We start from the raw sequence: 21412 nt of genomic DNA on the forward strand, positions 1-21412 counted from the left end.
AACCACGGCGACTACCTCTTGCATAGTAGCATTTTGAGAGAAGATTAATGGTACACGTTCTTTAAGCATTGCATTGGGATTGCGCAAGGTCGTTACCATGTTTTCTAGTTCCCACACTTGTCTATCTACACTCCTTGCCCATGCGATGAAGTCGGAAATGGTAGGGGAGATGGTAGAGTAGGGTCTTTCTTTCTCAATTGCATGAATTTCATTTTCGGTGGGAGAAATGAGATGTGAGCAATCTAAGGTAGATTCGTCACTTGTAATCACTAGAACTCCAAGAGGATTCTGAGTGTTGTTGGGTTTACCTCCTGGTGGAATTGGAAGTCGACCGTCTTCAATCATATCCTGAAGCACGTGTTTCAACTTGTAGCATTTTTCTGTGTCGTGCCCTTTGCCCCTATGGTATTCACAGTAGGAGTTTTCATCCCAGAACTTGGACTTTCTTTCGGGTTCGGGAGTAGGTCCAATGGGTTGGAGTTTACCTTGCTTCATTAGCCTTTTTAGCGCGTTGGAGTATGTGTCCCCAAGGTTCGTGAACTTCCTTGGTGGGCTAGTCTTCTTGGATGGCTCGAGAAGGTTAACTTCGTCGGTCTTGCTAGTAGAGCCGTATGAACGACTCGTGGACCCTTGATATCCTCGACCTACCGTTTTGGACAAGAGCCCTTTACGGATGTCATCTTCGATTCGTGTTCCTAGTACAGTTAAGTCCTTGAAGGTCTTGATGTTTTGATATCTCAAATGGTTGGCATATATGGGCTTGAGATTGTCCACAAACTTTTCTACGAGAGTAGCCTCATCAGGGCGTTCAACTAGTTGGGTACTAGTCTTCCTCCACCTACTTAGGAAGTCGGTGAATCCTTCTTTGTCATTTTGGGTAAGAACCTCTAGAGTACGCATGTTGACTTGGATCTCGGCATTATCCGCGTATTGTTTCGAGAACTCGATCGCGGCGTCTTCCCAAGTAGCGACCTTTTTGTGATCTAAAGTGTAGAACCATTGCTTTGGGATGGTGTCAAGAGATGAAAGAAAGATCCTTAAGAACATCTCGGGTTTGATGCCTTTGATAGACATGTAGTCCTTGAAGGCGCGGATGTGGTTTAGAGGGTTCTCATGTCCTTTAAACTTAGGGATATCCGTCATGCTAAAGTTAGTGGGCAATTTGGAATTGACGGCTTCATACTTGCGATTGTTCTCCCTGTAAATGTCATCCCCCTTAAGGTACATCAATTGCTCCTCTAGGTATTGGAGTCTTTTCTCAGCTGCAGTTGTTCCTAGGACAGGATTCTCATCTTTAGACTCGTCATCGGAAAATTGTAGCACTCCACTTTTAGGGGGAGGTAGCTTCCCCTCTACATCAAAGATACGGCCTTCGATAAGCTCAAGGCGGTCATAGGTTTGTTCTTGAGTAATTTGCATTTGGGTTATCGCGGCCAGGATTCGATCATTACTTTCTTGAATTTGCTGGAGGTTCGTTTCATCACTTGACCCATGCATCTTGGAAACTGGATAAGAGATCGGCGATGAATCAAAACACGATCGACCATTCTATCACACTTGCTAAAAGAGGAAAAGTTTTGACTCGTGAAGTGGGTGTGTGCCACTTGTGTTGAGTGAGTTTTGAAGAGAGACAAGGTCTTTGAAAATGTGTGTCCTAGCCAACTGTAGTGTAGTTGTAGGAGTGGACTCGAGGTGAGGTTTGAAATGGGCTTGTGGCCCGAATTTTGACACGACAAACGGACAGAGTTTTGACCGGATTTTGTGCTAATTAAAGGCCTATATTTCGAAATTCTTGATTGAAATTGGGTTTTGATTTTTGAAAATTCGTCATGATTTGTTTTGAAATGGTGATCACGTAAGGTTTACATATTTATACAAGCATTATAACGGGATGCTGAGTGCATTTAGAAGGGTTTTGGTTTAAAGGGTGGGTTGCCATACCGAACCATCAAACCCGAAGTCTGTGGAGAGGCTCGTGCCAAACAAGAGTAAGGCCGATTCCTAGTCCATTTCCTCAAGTAGTGAAGGCCCTTGATACAAACAAGAGTAAGCATCATGGTATGGATGACGTCAATCGCTGTCCATCCTTAGGCCCAAATAAGAATTAGGACCGTTTAGACGGGACGATTGGTCGAATGGGTTGGGTTGGGCCTAGGAAGGCCGATTTAAACGGTCTAGGAAGACCGAGTTATGAAAACCGACAATTGTCTTGTACAAACTTATTCCTTAACCTTGTTCAAGTTTCACCCTTGCTACATGTAAGTGTATTTTCCCCAGCGGAGTCGCCAAACTGTGGACAGCGGGCCACCCACGGGGGCGCTTGGTGAGAAACGAGGGACAAGCGTTTGCATTTTGTAAGGAGTCGCCATCAATTTTTATGGGAAATTGGAACCGTTCGAATACCTCGTGTCATGTCAAGACACAAAGTAGTGACATGAACACTAAGCAATCGTTACCCTTAGCATTCTATGTCTAGAATGACTCTCGTGGATGCCAATGAACACGGGTGCTCACGGAGATCTGGAGTAAGGGGTGAGGGTACGTATTAGGAAGCTCTTTTGATCGAACACCTAATCCCGCCCGCCTCGATAGCGGCCTCTACTAATGATTAGGGAAGTTATTCGCACTTGATATATTGTCGGCTATATGCATGCAATGCAACATCCAAGTTTTAATCCTAGCATGTGAGAATTTAACTAAGTCGGTTGACAATTAAATTAACAAACAATTGATGTCGAAGTAGGAGTTTAATGTTCATTTACATGTGAAAGCATACAAACAATAAATGGAATACAATAATCATAAATTACAATAATGAAAATTACAATAATTACAATGGAATAGACGATTTATGTCGAAAATACCTTTAAAACGGATAATTTGAGAAAAAGGAATAAAAGAATAAAAGGAATAAAATAAAATTAATAAACTAACAGGAATTAGTGATATTACGACTAATAGTTAATTACGTAGATTAATTAAACTAGGTCAAGGTAGAAAGGAGTTCAGAGACAGAACTCATCCTGGAACAGGCGCAGCAGGGACTGCGCCCTTTGGAAGAGGCGCAGCAGTTGCCGCGTCTGTTCCAAGGGTGAGTTCTGGCTGTGAAGCCGGAACTGCAAATTGTTAATGTTAATTGTTAATTTTAAGGATTGATTAGATTATTTGACTCGGATGAAAGTTATTAGCAGATTATTTACACATGATTGAGGTCATAAAACGGTAAAACATGGATGAGACGGAAATAAACGGATTAATTATGTGAAGGGTCGATGTTAATGAATGATTAATTAAACTAACTAAACGAATTATTAACTAAACATGATGAATTGACGACGGATTAACGACTAAACATGTGAGAATATATCAACAATGAATCCCAGAAACTCAACATGAACGAATTGAATCTCTAAAACTCGAATTGAATTTGATGACGAAAAACCCGCAAACATTGATTATTTGGGATTTGAGTCGGATTTATGATGAATTAAAACATGTTAATGATGATGGTTAATATACATATGAATTATTAAACTATCATGATGAAGAATTAACAGACGAACAAAACAAGAGAAATAAATTTGATACGAATTACAGAGGACGGAGGAAGAAGAAAAAAAGCAGGAACTGCGGCAGCCCCACGAAGAGGCGCAGCAGGTGCTGCGCTCTTTCGAAGAGGCGCAGCGGTTGCTGCGTCTTTTCTCGACGTCTGTCTACTGGAAATCCGCAAAAAAGGTTTTAAAGACGGTTTTAGAAATCGGTTTTAATGAGGTACTTTCGACATAAACCTTACAATTGTTATACAATAATAAAATACAATAAATAAAAGAGAGATTAATACACCCTCAGACTTACATGTTGACGGAACGAGAAGAACTAAGAAGATCGATTAGTGATGCTCGACGCGAACGCAAGGAAAGAGTGCCCTCGAAAGAGGAAAACGATTTAACAAGTTGATTAATTAGATTGATTGAGTGTAGTGGTCAAATTGGTCGGTCATGCAACGGAGAGGCTGGTACCCGGAAAGATCCGAGCTTACGTGGTCGGAAGTCCAAGCACGTAGGCGCCAATTAGTAAGAACGAAGTCTAGAATGCAAAGGGAGAAGAGAAGGGCGGACACTCGCGTGAGAAATATGAGGAACGAAGGCTCCTATTTATACTAATCACACGGAGGAATAGGGTTTCGGAGACTCTTTGGAAGTGAATCTCGGAAAGATATAAAAAAGATACGTAAATCATGCAAAGAAGGGCCTGGGAAGAGGCGCAGCAGCCACTGCGTCTCTTGGAAGAGGCGCAGCACCTGCTGCGTCTGTTCCCAGGAGGTTTCCTCCTGTTGAAGAAAGATTTCCGTGTTTAAGTTATGGTAGGACGGAATTAATTCGATTATCTTTAATATCTTATGTAAATATTACGGGATATTATTTGCCAAAAGATAAAATTTGAGAAATATGGAATAGAAATATCCGGAACATTCCGAACCTTTCGACTCGGGATTTAACATGCTATCGAAAATGGAGACGGTTTTTGACCCGGACTCCGAATGTACTCTAATTACTGCCAAAACGACCGTATCGGGACGTAGATGACAACTAAGAGGTTGACATTAATATTTGAGCAATCACTTGACGATAATCTTACGAACTGTCACAAATCGTTCCGCGTACCAAACATGCGGCCCAATCATCACCGGGTGGTTTGCGAGGGGTGCAGAAACGAGGTGTCTACAGGTTGGTCATCTCGGGTCATGCCGCCCTCAACTCCCACATCACTAACTTCTTTACTACCCTTTACACCACTGGCAAAGACCGTGTCCACCTCCTCCCCCCTCCCGTCTACCCCCACCTTAACCTTAACCCTTCCCTTATCACTTCCTTCTCGATTCCTTGTATTGATGAGATTTGTCTGGCCCTATTTTCCCTTGGTTCCAACAAGGCCCCGGGCCCTGATGGATACCACGCTGGCTTCTACAAAAGATGTTGGCATATTATCAAACTCGACATTGCTCTGTTTATCCAGCGCATCTTTCTCACCAAACTTGTCCCGACTGCTATCAACACAACCTCCATTTCCCTCATTCCGAAAATTCTCTCTCCTCAAACCATCTCTAACTTCCGTCCCATCAGTCTCTATAACACTACTTACAAAATTGTCACAAAAATCATTGTCAACCGCCTCAAACCTCACATGCATAAAATCATCTCCCCTAACCAAGGCAGCTCCATCCCCGGAAGAGGAACTGACACCAATTACATTATTGCCTTTGAGATTCTCCACTCGATGCACTCCTCAAAAAGCAGGTTGGGCTGGTTTGCTCTTAAACTTGACCTTGAAAAGGCTTTCGATAGACTTGAGTGGGATTTTATCAGAACTTGCTTTCTTTCTGTCAATATTGATTCGGATACCATCGCCCTCATTATGAGCTGTATTTCCTCCTCCTCTGCCCATGTCAACCTGAATGGCTCCTCTCTTGATAGCTTTTTCCCCTCCAGAGGAATCAGACAAGGAGACACCCTATCTCCCTACCTTTTCATTATCTGTGTGGAAGCCCTTTCCAACCTTATTCATCAATCCTGTTGTGACAACGAGTGGACCCCATTCCCTCTCGGGAAAGGCGGTGCCTCTTTCTCCCATCTCCTCTTTGCTGACGACATCCTTGTTTTTGGAAGAACCTCACACAAAAACCCCTGTGCTCTCCAAGACACCATTCTCTCGTTCTGTTCTAACTCTGGCCAGAAGATTAATTGCCTCAAAAGCAAGATAATCTTTTCTAAGAATACTCCCCTCCCTGAGATTAATCTCTTTGAGAGCGCTCTTGGCATCAAAAGAACTACTAACCTTGGTACTTATTTAGGTTTTCCCCTTATGGGAAAGAAACCTAAAAGATCCGACCTCATCTTTATTGTCAACAACATCCAAGCCAAGCTTGGTAGCTGGAAATCACGATACCTTTCTAGAGCTGGTCGCATCTGCCTTATCAAATCTACCATTAATGCCATCCTTTCTCATGTTATGCAATGCATCCGCCTTCCCTCCTCCATTCTTCACGACATTGATAAGATTACCAGAAACTTTCTTTGGTCTAGCGATACCGCTAACAAACTCCATCTTGCTAACTGGGACGTTGTCACCCTCCCCTTGACTTTGGGTGGCCTCGGCATCAAAGCATCTAAATCTCTCAATGACGCTCTCTCCACAAAACTAAGTTGGAAACTCCTCCTCAATAAATCTTCTTTATGCGCCAAAGCTATCCATAGTAAATACTTGTCCCCTTCCCCCCGCTCCTTCTCCTATGGTTCTCACATTTGGAGAAATGTTGGAATCGGGTGGGCCACTCTCAAAAACCACCTTTCCTGGTCCATTGGCGACGGCTCCTCCATCCGCCTTTGGGATGATGACTGGCTTGGCCTTGGCTCTCTGAGGAGTTTCATCTCGGGCCTTCTTACTCTCCCCTCTTCTTCGGCCAGGGTCAGCTCTATCATCATTGACGGTGGATGGTCCCTGGATTCCCTTGACTTTGACCTCCCGGATGATATCCACCTCAAGATCCTTTCCTATCCTATTCCCTCCTCTCCTCGCCCTGACATTCTCACCACTTCTCTTGCCCCTAGAGGCAAGTTCTCCATTAGCGAAGCCTATCACTCCCTCTCTGATCCTGCCAATCCCCTTCCTCCTTTCGCCACGGACATGACGTAGCTTTGGGACCTCCCTACTTTGCCTAGGATCAAAGTCTTTCTCTGGCTCGTCTGGTGGGATAAGCTCCCTCACTGAGCCACCCTGTTTTCGAGAAATATCCTTCCCTGCCAGTCCTGCACACTCTGTCCCAACCCTTCCCTTCCTGAGTCCTCCCTCCACGCCCTCCGCGATTGCAGCTTTGCCTCTTGTGTCTGGGCCCGCCTCGAGTCCAACCACTCCTTCTTCTCTTCTGACCTTAGACGTTGGATTTTTGATAACTACACCTCTAACCGCCCCCAGTGGAACACCCGCTTTTCCTTCTTCATCTGGCGCATTTGGCTTAGAAGCTGCGATCTGACTTTCACACAGCACACTCCCTTTCCCATTGGCTCCTTCTGCGACTCTGTCTCCTCCTATGCCTCTGCCTGGCTTTATGCCCATGACCGTACCTTTACCCTTTCTGCCATTTCCTTTGATGCCTCTTGCTATCCTGTTAGCTGGGCCCTCCCGCCTCGTGACTGGCTAAAAACCAATGTCGACGCGGCTCTTTCCCCCTCCTCCTCCCTTGCTAGTCTGGGGTGTGTTACTAGAGATTTGTCTGGTTCGTGGGTTTCGGGTTGGTCTTCCCGGTTGGTTTCCTCTAACCCGTTCCTTTGCGAACTTCTTGCCATTCGGGGTGGGATTTCTCGATCTATTGGTCTAGGTACTAGTGTCTTGATCGTCTCTGATTGCTTGGATGCCGTTTCCTTTATTTTAGGGGATGTTACCCCTTGTGGCCCTTGTACTAACATTATTCTCGAGTGTAGGGCTCTTCTACAGGACTCGCCCCATTTGAAGCTGGGATTTGAGAGGAGATCGGCCAATCGTGTCGCTGATGCTATCGTCTGGTTCTCCCTTTTAGACACTAGCCCTTCTGAGGGTTGTTTTGAGTGGGACTGCGTTCCCAATTTTTTTTCCGAGCTTTGTATTTCAGACTTTATTTTGGCCTTTACGCCGCTTTCTCCCGACCCGCCCCCGTGATGTATTGAACTCGCTTGTTACTCTGTTTATTTAACGTTCTTCTTTTCCAAAAAAAAAAACACTACAATTAAGGAGTACATGTTGACTATAAGACTAACCAATATACATAATAATAGGAGATAAATATGGGATGATATACTAGCTTTTAGGCGTTGGACTTGGTTGAGTAACAACCTCATTTGTGGACTTTAACTTATCCTTGACAAGGTTTTGGTTGAGATAATTCATCTATCAGCAACTCATTAAATGAATAATCATTTTTCGAATGTGGCTTTGTAGATGGGTAAGCACCCGATTGAGAAGTTCCCGGGTATATAAACCCTACTCGCTACAAGATTAATTCCTTGAAATAGCAGATTTTTGAATACGATAGGGAGTAGGAATACAAGTCACAATTCTGATATCTCAATTTTGATGTCAACCGTGTAATTTTTTTTTTTACTTTATTCAACATATACTTGGGTGAGAAGCATCAAGTCGACTAGTGGTAAAATAATGGGGACTAGCATAGACGGTCCCTAACCATTTTTAAAGCAACAAAGCAAAAAATAATGGATTGACCAGGAAACCCTTTGTTTGCAATTATCTGTTTGTAATTGCCATTGTCATGTCAACCTTAAACTAACTATTTTTGAGTTACATCAAGGAATGTTTCCTTGTTGACTTTGGTATTTAATTTGTTGATGTGCACTCCAACAATCTATTCGAAAACACCTCTTGACAAGCGTATGTGCCCTTTATTCTGCCTATACATCCTCTCTCCGTCTACACAACAACAACATTATCCCAAAGTCCCTCAACCCTCCAAAGAAATTGCACTGGGGTGTCAGACCCTTCGGATGTGCGAATCCGCAACACAAAAAAACCTGTATCCGAATGACCTAAGATGAAAATTGCTTTGAGAACTACATCCAAGGGACTGTTATTTAATTTCACAAGAGAAAGAAACGCAGTCACTTTACCAAGTCATTTGCATTATTCCATCTATCCGTCTATGCCTTCCATGATACAAAATATAACAATAACGGGAATTGAATTCTTGTCTGCCATAACTTTACCAACTAAGTTAACTATCGATAAAATGATTCATTCGATCCGATGCTTATGATTTATGACCTTTGGGTTATGCGAATGTCAAACGTATGTTCATGAGGGTTGATTAGCCGGCCATAATACTAATACTAATAATAATAATCTGAAATTCTAATTACTGATTCGTGCATTCCACATATTTAAACGACTACGTGATTGTCCACTACTATACTAGACATAATTGTCATAACAGCAAGTAATCCATACATATTATTGTAATAAACAAATTAAACTCAAACATGTATATATATCGACACAAATCGACTCAAAATTATAACAAAAATCGAAAAAACAAAAGAAAAACAAAAAAAATGACGAGTGTAGCAAGTTTTGCATTAGTTACTGGGTTAATCTTGGCAATGGGTCAAGTCGGAGTGTTGGGGTGGTTAGATCCGAGTGAGTTGACTAATAAGCTACCCATATCAGGGTTGCAAGCCGGGTATTACCGCGGGAAATGCCCGGATAAGAGTATCGACATTCAGGGGATTATTGAACACATTGTCACGGAACATTACTATAGCGATAAAACTACACTTCCTGCTTTCCTCCGAATGCAATTCCATGACTGTTTTGTTAATGTGAGCATCATCCTTATTTGTTGTCTATATTTGTTTTCTTTGTTATAACATAAACTCTTCAGTCGATATATAACAACGTGTACGTAATCCGTACTAATTTAGTAATGTGACTTTGAAAGGGATGTGATGCATCGATCCTGATATATGGAAGTGCAACCGAGAGAGTCCATGCTGCTAACGCCGGAGTGAGGGAATACGATTTCCTCGATGATTTGAAAGCTAAAGTCGAAACCATATGCCCTGACACCGTCTCTTGCGCTGATCTCATCGCTATTGCTACAACTACTGTGCTCAGGCTGGTAATGTTCTTTTAAATTCTTTTCTTTTTTTGGGATATTCTCTAGTGTACCCCTCAACCTTTTCATTTTCTATAATATACCCCTCTTTTCTTACAAAAAAACTTTGACTGTTATAACTCTTGGCTACAAGTTTAGAATACGATAAATTTTATTTTTCAAATTGACCGTCTTTAAAAGGTCTTCAGTTTGAAAAAAAATTCACCGACTTCTCAACTCGTAGCCGGGAATTATGGTCAATCAAAGTTTATTCGTTAAAAAAGGTTTGACCAACCATAACTACCGGCTACGAATTCAAAAGGCGGTGAATTTTTTTTTTTCAAATTCAAGACCTTGACGAGATAATTGGTTTGAAAAAAATTACGGTTTTCTGAACTCATAACAGAGAATTGTCGGCCAAAGTTTTTTTATGAAAAACGAGGGTACATCTTAGAAAACGAAAAAGTTTAGGGGTACACGAGAAAATACTCTTTTTTTTTTTCATAATTTAACTCGTAAGTATAATATTTACAGGGAGGAGGGCCGAATTACCCTGTACAAACAGGGCGAAAGGATGGAGCTAGATCAAATGCCGGAGATGTGAAACTTCCAAGACCGTCTGTAAACGTGCAACAAAGTTTTGAATTCTTCAAGGCGAAAGGCTTTTCTTTGGAGGAAATGGTCGCTCTTATAGGTATGTACCCGACTAGTTAAGATAGCTGAAATCTACGCGTGGTGAATAACATAATACTGATGATTACACGAAATGCGTAGGTTGTCACACAGTCGGGATTGCACATTGCGGAACATTCCAAAACCGTCTCTATCCCGGTAATACTGAATATGACCCTGAGATGGATGGGAGCCTACGATGGCAGTTGAGTGAAAAATGTCCTCAATACCAAACATCAACTGAAGCGGTTTTACTCGACCAAGGTGGCGGAGGGTACTCAAATTATTACAGTGACGATAAATTTGACGTTTCTTTCTTCCATCAAATATTACAGCAAAGAGGAGTCCTCACAATCGACCAAGCCCTAGCTCGTGATCCTAGTACAGCAAACACGGTGCGTAGCTTCGCCGGTAGCCAAGGCTTGTTTAATGCTATATTGGCACAAGCTATGGTGAAATTGCAAGCCGTTGATGTCAAAACTGGACTTGATGGAAACATCAGAAAGGTCTGCAGTAAATTCAATTAACGAGGCCACCCGACCGTGCTGGTTATGGTCGGACTACTCCCTCCATTTCGGTCCATAAGCTCAGTATCATCCCGTAAAGTCAGAGGAGACAGAGGGAACACTATCTTTTGATATTTTGGTTGTTATTTTTTGAATTGTTTTTAATAGAATCGGAGAAGGGAGAAATTTATGAAGGGATTGTGTTATTATTGATAATTGTTCGTGTTTTCATAATTACAATCGTACCGTATTTATAGTACTCGTAAGATCTCCTTATATAGGAAACCATAATAATATAACTTATTTTATTCTGATTACGGTATATTACGATACGATACCGTAATCTCCTCTAACATCCCCTCCAACTCATGGTAATTTGAAAAAAGTTTCCATGAGTTTGCACAAAAATAAGAAAAAAATATGAAGAAAAAAATAAGGTAAGCAAAGACCAATAAGCCCATTTTTCTTCAACCTTCGATCTTTAAGAGGAACGCCACTCTTTTCGAATCGGGTTCGTCGGACGGAAACGTCGTCGCTTTTCCAACCCACCAAATCGTTGAAATTTCGTTGTCAAGAACGTCGCATTTTTTCGAACTTGACAAATTTCGGTGCGTAACTCACCAGTCAATGTGTATAGGACTCGCCATACATACCGAGTTTCGCGTAAATCGCCAATAACTATAAAGTCCCACATCACCAATCATCACATGATTGCATTCCAAACGTCGGAATACCATCTCATCGGATGATAAAAACGGCCATTGAAAAACACCATCTAGGTGTAATTCAGATCAAAGCAACACCATTACGGTGTATATAAATCAAAATGATAGATTTCCTAAAATTGAAAGCCATCATTGGCCAATTCGCCACCAACCAATACTATTCAATCGTCTTAACGAAATATTATTGTATATAAAATTTTCGCCAACACTAATTATTATATTTTTGTAAATTCCCGCCGGAGGGCACCATAATTTATTAGTCCCTCCGGCAGGCGGCGGAATATTATTTTGTGAAGAATCACATGTAACTCTCCCGCATAGGAGAAATAGGGAAGAGTGATCTAGCTTATAACCCAAGGGGCTATTCCTCTCATTGCCAATTGGTTTTGGGATGGAACCTCCTTAGAATTGTAGAGTGGACACTCTCTCCTCCTTGACGGGTGAGGCACATGCCCATGTGCGATCTAACCTGGTAGCAGAGCCGCCCAAGGTTTAGTCCTGGGTTGTGAGGCGAAGACGGGTCCGAAAAGTGACGACGTTCCCGTCCAACGAAAAACTTGCCCACTATTTAGCAGGTCCGAAAAGCGACGACGTTCCCGCCCGATGAAACAGGTTCGAAAAATTGCGGCGTTTCTGTCGATCGATCGAAAAGGAGACCTTACATGTGAGGGGGCGTGTGAAGAATCACATGTAGCACTCCCACATCGGAGAAATAGAGAAGATTGATTTAGCTTATAACCCAAGGGGCTACTCCTCCCATTGCCAATTGGTTTTGGGATGAAACTATTGGAATATAATTCAAATATTCTCCTTAATTAAGACTATCCTATAACTTAGGAGTAAGTTGTTTTGTGGCCTAAGTTAATGGCATTAGTTGTTTTTCAGTTTCCTATTTTTCAGAGTAGTGTAGGGTGTGTTGCTCCTTGTTTTGTGGCATTTCCTTAGACGTGCAATATGAAGTTTGTTGACTTAGTTTTTCCTATTTAAGCATGTAAGTTTCATTGAATTAATACATTCATTTTCTCCCTTCTTCATATTGGTCAGTTTCAAATAAAACTTCACAAAAATCACAACAAATTTGATATGTAATGAGCTTTAGGTTTTGTATCCTAGGACTTGTCATGGCATCAAATGGATCAAGCTCAAATGATCACTCTCAATTGCCAATATTTAAGGGGTGTGGAATATCAATTTTGGGAATTGAAAATGAAGACCCTGTTTATGTCACAAGAGTTGTGGGAACTGGTTGAACATGGATTTGAAGACACCAAACCAGATGAACCAGATGCATCACTCAAGGAAAAGAGAAAGAAAGATGTTAAGGCTTTGTTCATAATTCAACAAGCCTTGGATGAAGAGATTTTCTCTCGTATTTCATCTGCTACTACATCCAAGGAGGTCCGGAATATTCTCAAATCGAATATTTAGGTGACAAGAAGGTAGTCAAGGTGAGACTGCAAACATTAAGGAGAGATTTTGAAACTGCTCTCATAGGTGATAAAGAATCAGACAAGACTATTTGTCAAGAATGTCGAGGAGTAGTGCAGCAGATGAGGGCCAATGGAGAGAAAATGACAGATGAGCAGGTAGTTGGAAAAATTTTGAGAAGCATGATAAGGAAGTATGATTATATTGTGGCAGCCATAGAAGAGTCAAAGGATTTACAGAAATATACCTTTGATGACTACTTGATGGGCTCACTGCAAGCACATGAAGAAACACTGAACAGAAATTCAGAGAAGAAGGAGGAGCAGACATTTTTCTCCAAGGGAGATTCTTCCAAAGACAGATCAAACAGGTCAAATGGAAGAGGCAAAGGCAGAGGAGGCTTCAAAGGGATAGGACGTGGCAGGTCATCTGGCCAGTCATCTGAAGCTCTGGCTAAGGACACTCAGGTTTCAAGGGGTCCTATGAAATGTTACTACTGTAACAAGACAGGTCATAAGAAGGTAAACTGTTGGCAAAAAGAAAAGGATCAGAATGAACAGAAAACTGATCAGAAAGTGAATGTTGTAGAAATAGAAGAAAGACTCTTTTTTACCAGAGATGATCACAAGAGACTGCAGAGAATGTTTGGTACATTGACAGTGGTAGCTCTATTCACATGTCAAGTACCAAGTCTATGTTCAAAGACTTGGATGAATCCAAGACAACCAAGGTGAGGCTTGGAGATGACAAGCAGTTGAGTGTGGAAGGTGTTGGGACTGTTGCTATCAAAAATGAGCAAGGTACCATCAAAGTACTCCATCATGTGCAGTATGTGCCTCTATTAGCCTATAATTATTGAGTATTGGTCAGTTGTTAGAGTCTGGTTTCTCACTACTATTTGATAATAATTCTTGTGAAATTAAGGATAAGAAATAAAATGAAGTAGTGGCCATGACATCAATGAGAATGAATAAAATGTTTTCCCTAGATTTGGTAAGGAATGTTAATAGAGCCTTGACTGTGAAAGAAGATGACAAGGCTAGACTATGGCACCTAAGGTTTGGGCATTTAAATATGCAAAGTTTAAGATTATTGAGTAATAAGGGAATGGTAGAAGGGTTACCAAGAGTTGGTGAATTAGGTCTGTGTGAAGGGTGCATTTATAGGAAACAGTCAAAGGGTTCATTTCCAATTGGCAAGGCATAGAGGGCTGATGAGTGTTTAGAGTTGGTTCATGCTAATTTGTGTGGGCTAATGCAAACTGAATCTCTAGGTGGGAGCAAATACGTTCTACTATTCACAGATGGTTATAGTAGGATGAGTTGGGTGTATTTTTTGCATTCCAAGTCTGAGTCATTTGAGTTTTTCAAAAAATTTAAAATCATGGTGGAGACTCAGAGTGGAAAGAAATTGAAGTGTCTTAGGACAGATAGAGGCGGTGAGTTACCTCAAAGGAGTATGCAAATTTATGTGAGAATCAAGGAGTGCATAGGGAATTGACTGCTCCATATACACCAGAGCAGAATGGAGTTGCAGAGAGGAAGAATAGGATTGTGGTTGAGATGGCTAGGAGTATGCTAAGGGGTAAAAGACTGCCAAATAATTTATGGAGTGAGGTAGTGTCAACTGATGTGTATATCTTGAATATCTCACCAACCAGGGACATTCAAGATAGGACACCTTATGAAGTTTTGAAAGGCAGAAGGCCAAATGTGGATCATCTTAGAGTGTTTGGTTGTATAACATACACTCTAGTCAATTTAAGGACAAAGCTTGATGAGAAATCTGTCAAGTGTGTATTTATTGGCTATGCTACTCAGTCCAAGGCATACAGGTTGTATAATCCTGAAAATGGAAGCATTATAATCAGCAGAAATGTGATATTTATTGAGAATGAGATCTGGGATTGGTCACAGAAGGCCAAAAGTCAAAGAGTATTCACATTTGAGTTTGAGAATGACTCACAGAAGAATAATGATCAAGTTGTGCAAAATGATACTCCATCAGCAACTCCTCCAGGAAGCATTATAATCAGCAGATATGTCCTCTAGGTTTACTGATTACTGGAGTTGCGTGGCAATGGCTCCAGACTGTCATTCTGATTCCTGATGGCTGAAATTCCTGCAATGAGGAGAATTTTAGCTTCGACGGAATCAAAAGATAAGGTATTACCTGACGTGGCCTCTAGTCTGATCAGCGTGAAGGGTGGTTGTATGTTGAGCCTCCAGGTTGTAGGCTGGCGACTAGCTCCTCAAGGATCTGTCTATTTGGGCCCTAGATTCTTGAGGTCCTGATCTGCTTGTCAGCCTGCTAGTCCACTTGATGTCTGTACGGTTACTGCTGGTACATTGTTGCTGATTTCTGGTGGATTAAACATTCCTGCTCTGACAGAGGCTGGTGGAACTCTAGAGAGTAATTCTGCTGAAAGCGTTTAGATGAATTCTGGGGAGCGTGTCTGCTGCAGGCATCTGAAGCAATTCCAGGGACCGGATCTGCTGCAGGCATCTGAAGCAATTCCAGGGACTAGGTCTGCTGCCGGAATCAGGCTTCTGAAGGAATTCTGGGAACCAGATCTGCTGCCAGACTCAGGCATCTGAAGAAAGTTCTGCTGCCAGATCTGCTTCCAGACTCAGGCGTCTGAAGGAATTTCGGGGGCCAGATCTGCTGCAGGTCTCTGGTAGGACATCAGGGAGCAGATCTGCTGCAGGACTTCTGGAGGATCCCAGGAAGCTGATCTGCTGCAGGTCTCTGGTAGGACTTCAGGGAGCTGATCTTCTGCAAGACTTCTGGAGGATCCTAGGAAGTTGATCGGCTGCTGGCTTCCGGATAACGTTCGGGGAGCAGATCTACCGCTGACTTCTGGAAGATCCCAGGAAACTGATTTGTAGTTGGCTTCCGGATAACTTCCGGGGAGCAGATATACTGTTGACTTCTAGAGGATCCCAGGGAGCATATCTGCTGCGAGACTTCTGGCGGATCTCAGGAAGATGATCTGCTGTTGGCTTCCGGATAACTTCCGGGGAGTAGATCTACTCCTGACTCCATAAATAGCGATGAGATCTTGCTCGCTAGCAGACATGGCACCGGAGATTAATTTGATAATAACTTGGCTATAGAAGTCGATCACCATGCCCCACGGTGGGCGCCAAAACTGTTTTGGTATAAAACTGTCAAAACACGATGTTCTGTCTCGCTAGGGGTTAAAGTGACCTACTCTTTTTAGCCTCGTATCGGGGGGTTATATTATATGTGACTCATGACGAAATAATGATGTAAATAATGTAAAGGGTAAAATAAAGGAATAATGACACAAGAGATTTTGGTGACGCGGAAAACCCGATGTGGGAAACAACCGCGGGGGGAGTCGGTATCCCGCCAATATTTCACTATTTGATAATTAGGGTACAAGTATAATATATACAAACTACGGTCTGACGACGAATAGCTAGTTCAGATCTGTTGGTAGACAACTATTCCAGCGTGCTAATCATGACAGACGGTGTACCAATCGGACATCAAGGGCAGTCTATGGTTCGTATCTCATATGTAGGTTAGTTGATATTGTGGTTATATAGGAACATGTTATTAATGGGGTAATGATTGGTGTTGGGATGTATATATGGTATAACATGATGGTGGATGGATGATTATTATACGGCACGTATAATAGCGGCGACGTCGGAGAAGAAGGCATGCGCCCAGATCGTATCATGGTTATGGCTTGTTTGTGGGTTTATATGTGAGCTAATGATTGGGTAATCATTACTTGGTTAATGATTGGGAAATCATGGTAATAATAAAGGTAGTGCATGGAGATTGAGGATGATGATGGTTATGCCATGTATATTGAAGTTTAGGTTTGGTTATACGTAGTACTTGTTAGCTAGGTAGCGTACGCTGTCTTGTGTATGTATGAATATGGATCTCTTCTCTTCCTTGCTTCCTTGTATTTATAGTGAATAAATCCTAGTGGGTTTATTAGGATTCCCCACTTAATTTGTCTTGTTCCCCAAGGTAGAGTTTGGTATTAATTTGGACTTTCCTTATTCCGAATTTGGTAACAACTTGGACTTCCTTATCTTACTCGCGGTCTTGTCGATATCTCAGTCCAAGCTGAGTTCCTTTTCCTTCGGTCCGTGGGCCCGACTCCCCTATGTATGACATAGGTCCATTTGCTTAATTAATTACCCACTTGTCTCGTGCCACGTAGCTTAAGCCAAATAGTGAATTTTGGCCCAAACAATTCTCATATACGACTGTTATATAGTGCATAGATTATTAGGAGGCCGTTGTATAACACATATTCTCATATAAGACAATTCAACAGTCTTATAGAGATGAATCGGTTAATTTGGAGCGGACCCACTAGTGGAAGCAGCGGTGTTGAGAGAAGCAGGGTCAGGCTTGCGATAAGTCTCCGCAATGTGTTTGCTCTTCTTGAAATATTCATCAACACGAGTTCTAACATCTGGTACATTGTAGTTTTGAGCTACATATATGAATTTTTTTCCAAAATGGGGTGCAATAACAAACAAATTAACGAAATGAGGTGACTTTTAAAGTAATTACCAAAAATGGGTCCACGTAGGCTCGGTTTTGGCGAACCTAGGTTCCGGATTATAGTCGCTCAGCCGGACGACGACTTGAAGCGAAAAAACGCTCACCTGCTGAGCGACTTAAGAGTATGTTTCAAAAAAAAAAAATTGCTTATGGGAAGAATCGAACTGCGCATTAACTTGATTTGTCAATAACCTCTAAACCACAGCACCAAGAATACTTGTTTGACAATTTTATTTGCTTATGATTACATATACCATGTATTAAACAAAATGCAGAGGCTATGACTACTGATTAGATATTTTCAGCGCTAAACTAACATAAATGATTCCTCGGTACAGTGGTTAGTAGTTTAGTATTTATGCGATTGTTTCCGAGTTCGATTCTTGTTAAGGTCATATTTATTAACTTTTTTTTTGGTTAAATACTATAGTCCCCATTTTGGATAATAACTTTCAACAAAGCTCCATTTTGATAATTTCTTTAGTTTTAAGCCCTATTTTTGAAAAAAATGCTACATATATTCCCCATACACTTCCGGCTGCAAATACGAAACCTGCCCCCAAAATACCCATCTTTTTTAAGGCACAAACAATATTACAGGGAAGATTATAATGGAATTGTTTTTTTTTTTTTGGTGCGTAAGAGGGGCGTAGCCCCGATACTAACTATTAGCTATTACACGTGGAGTTGTAACTCCAAAGACATCCTCCCTAAGAATAGGACGGAGTTCATTAAAAGGAATATCTAAATGCGTAATTAAAGTACTTGCGTTGACTCCTTTATTGGCCAAGAAATCCGCTGCTTTGTTCGCCTCTCTGAACGAGTGTTCCAGCTTGACGCTCCATTGCCTTCCTCGTATAAGATCCTTACATCGTCTAACAATGAATTGCAACCCATTGCTAACCAGCTGGTCTTCATTTATGAGGTTGACATAGGGAGAGTTGTCCATATTGATGAGCAGCTTCGATTTATTAAGAGACTTAGCTCTTTCTAGACCCGCTAGTAATGCTAGGAGTTCCGACTTCATAGAAGTGCAATGCCCACATGAAAAGAAATATGCAGTAATAAAGTTACCCGTTTCGTCGCGAAAAATACCTCCACCTCCTGCTGGTCCGGGGTTACCCTTAGAGGCTCCGTCTGTGTTTAGGAGTGTCCACCCGTGAGGAGGAGGTGACCAACGGATGAATATCTCCGTCCTTGGACTTCGTGGAATAGGCACAAATATACTGTGACGATCTAATGCTTGCTTGGTGCTATGGAATTGTTGGTACAAAAAATCCCGCGGATGTAGAGGATTGTCACCATCCCTTCCAAAAACAATGTTGTTCCTCCACTTCCATATCCACCAACATGTGAGAGCAAAGTACATAGGCCAGTCTTCGATGGATGATTCGATATCATTACTAGCATTCTGCGTGATCCAAGTCAAGAAAGGGGTGTCGAAGAAGAAGTTGTTGGAAGGATCGATCCCGACTAGTTGCCAAATTTGTTTCGAGACATAGCAAGAACGAAGCAAATGCTCCACAGTTTCCTCTGAGCCGTGACATCTAGGACATAATGGGTCGTCCCCCATATTTCTTCTAACCCGATTGACGTTAACCATCAATCTGCCGTGAGCTGCTAACCAGAGAAAAACCCGAGCCCTTTGTTGTATCGGTAGGCGCCATATAGTACGCCATACTGGTGGTTCAGGAATTTGATCATAGTCGATACCCTTCAAATAACCTAAGGCGGATTTAATAGTGAACTTACCCGATGAGGAGCCCTGCCAATATAATGAGTCTTCCAAGCTCGGATCATTGACGAGTTTTCTGAACTCATAACAGAGAATTGTCGGCCAAAGTTTTTTTATGAAAAACGAGGGTACATCTTAGAAAACGAAAAAGTTTAGGGGTACACGAGAAAATACTCTTTTTTTTTTCATAATTTAACTCGTAAGTATAATATTTACAGGGAGGAGGGCCGAATTACCCTGTACAAACAGGGCGAAAGGATGGAGCTAGATCAAATGCCGGAGATGTGAAACTTCCAAGACCGTCTGTAAACGTGCAACAAAGTTTTGAATTCTTCAAGGCGAAAGGCTTTTCTTTGGAGGAAATGGTCGCTCTTATAGGTATGTACCCGACTAGTTAAGATAGCTGAAATCTACGCGTGGTGAATAACATAATACTGATGATTACACGAAATGCGTAGGTTGTCACACAGTCGGGATTGCACATTGCGGAACATTCCAAAACCGTCTCTATCCCGGTAATACTGAATATGACCCTGAGATGGATGGGAGCCTACGATGGCAGTTGAGTGAAAAATGTCCTCAATACCAAACATCAACTGAAGCGGTTTTACTCGACCAAGGTGGCGGAGGGTACTCAAATTATTACAGTGACGATAAATTTGACGTTTCTTTCTTCCATCAAATATTACAGCAAAGAGGAGTCCTCACAATCGACCAAGCCCTAGCTCGTGATCCTAGTACAGCAAACACGGTGCGTAGCTTCGCCGGTAGCCAAGGCTTGTTTAATGCTATATTGGCACAAGCTATGGTGAAATTGCAAGCCGTTGATGTCAAAACTGGACTTGATGGAAACATCAGAAAGGTCTGCAGTAAATTCAATTAACGAGGCCACCCGACCGTGCTGGTTATGGTCGGACTACTCCCTCCATTTCGGTCCATAAGCTCAGTATCATCCCGTAAAGTCAGAGGAGACAGAGGGAACACTATCTTTTGATATTTTGGTTGTTATTTTTTGAATTGTTTTTAATAGAATCGGAGAAGGGAGAAATTTATGAAGGGATTGTGTTATTATTGATAATTGTTCGTGTTTTCATAATTACAATCGTACCGTATTTATAGTACTCGTAAGATCTCCTTATATAGGAAACCATAATAATATAACTTATTTTATTCTGATTACGGTATATTACGATACGATACCGTAATCTCCTCTAACATCCCCTCCAACTCATGGTAATTTGAAAAAAGTTTCCATGAGTTTGCACAAAAATAAGAAAAAAATATGAAGAAAAAAATAAGGTAAGCAAAGACCAATAAGCCCATTTTTCTTCAACCTTCGATCTTTAAGAGGAACGCCACTCTTTTCGAATCGGGTTCGTCGGACGGAAACGTCGTCGCTTTTCCAACCCACCAAATCGTTGAAATTTCGTTGTCAAGAACGTCGCATTTTTTCGAACTTGACAAATTTCGGTGCGTAACTCACCAGTCAATGTGTATAGGACTCGCCATACATACCGAGTTTCGCGTAAATCGCCAATAACTATAAAGTCCCACATCACCAATCATCACATGATTGCATTCCAAACGTCGGAATACCATCTCATCGGATGATAAAAACGGCCATTGAAAAACACCATCTAGGTGTAATTCAGATCAAAGCAACACCATTACGGTGTATATAAATCAAAATGATAGATTTCCTAAAATTGAAAGCCATCATTGGCCAATTCGCCACCAACCAATACTATTCAATCGTCTTAACGAAATATTATTGTATATAAAATTTTCGCCAACACTAATTATTATATTTTTGTAAATTCCCGCCGGAGGGCACCATAATTTATTAGTCCCTCCGGCAGGCGGCGGAATATTATTTTGTGAAGAATCACATGTAACTCTCCCGCATAGGAGAAATAGGGAAGAGTGATCTAGCTTATAACCCAAGGGGCTATTCCTCTCATTGCCAATTGGTTTTGGGATGGAACCTCCTTAGAATTGTAGAGTGGACACTCTCTCCTCCTTGACGGGTGAGGCACATGCCCATGTGCGATCTAACCTGGTAGCAGAGCCGCCCAAGGTTTAGTCCTGGGTTGTGAGGCGAAGACGGGTCCGAAAAGTGACGACGTTCCCGTCCAACGAAAAACTTGCC

The 21412-nt window shown here is 41.8% G+C and overlaps 2 protein-coding genes across 2 annotated transcripts; both read left to right on the top strand.

Moving 5' to 3' along the window:
* The first annotated feature begins 9095 nt into the window (after window positions 1–9095).
* On the top strand, window positions 9096–12968 carry LOC141594796 (peroxidase 57-like). Its single transcript, XM_074414786.1, has 5 exons — window positions 9096–9362; window positions 9482–9661; window positions 10172–10331; window positions 10412–10815; window positions 12654–12968. The coding sequence occupies exons 1-5, from the start codon at window positions 9096–9098 to the stop codon at window positions 12966–12968; spliced, it is 1326 nt and encodes a 441-aa protein (XP_074270887.1).
* A 5513-nt stretch (window positions 12969–18481) lies between these two features.
* On the top strand, window positions 18482–20146 carry LOC141594797 (cationic peroxidase 2-like). The gene is made up of 3 exons (XM_074414787.1): window positions 18482–18589; window positions 19482–19641; window positions 19722–20146. Exons 1-3 carry the CDS (start codon window positions 18482–18484, stop codon window positions 20144–20146), a joined length of 693 nt encoding a protein of 230 aa, XP_074270888.1.
* The last annotated feature ends 1266 nt before the right edge of the window (window positions 20147–21412 follow it).

The sequence above is a fragment of the Silene latifolia genome, chromosome 8 (assembly GCF_048544455.1).
Source record: "Silene latifolia isolate original U9 population chromosome 8, ASM4854445v1, whole genome shotgun sequence".
In the NCBI taxonomy this organism is placed as follows: domain Eukaryota; kingdom Viridiplantae; phylum Streptophyta; class Magnoliopsida; order Caryophyllales; family Caryophyllaceae; genus Silene; species Silene latifolia.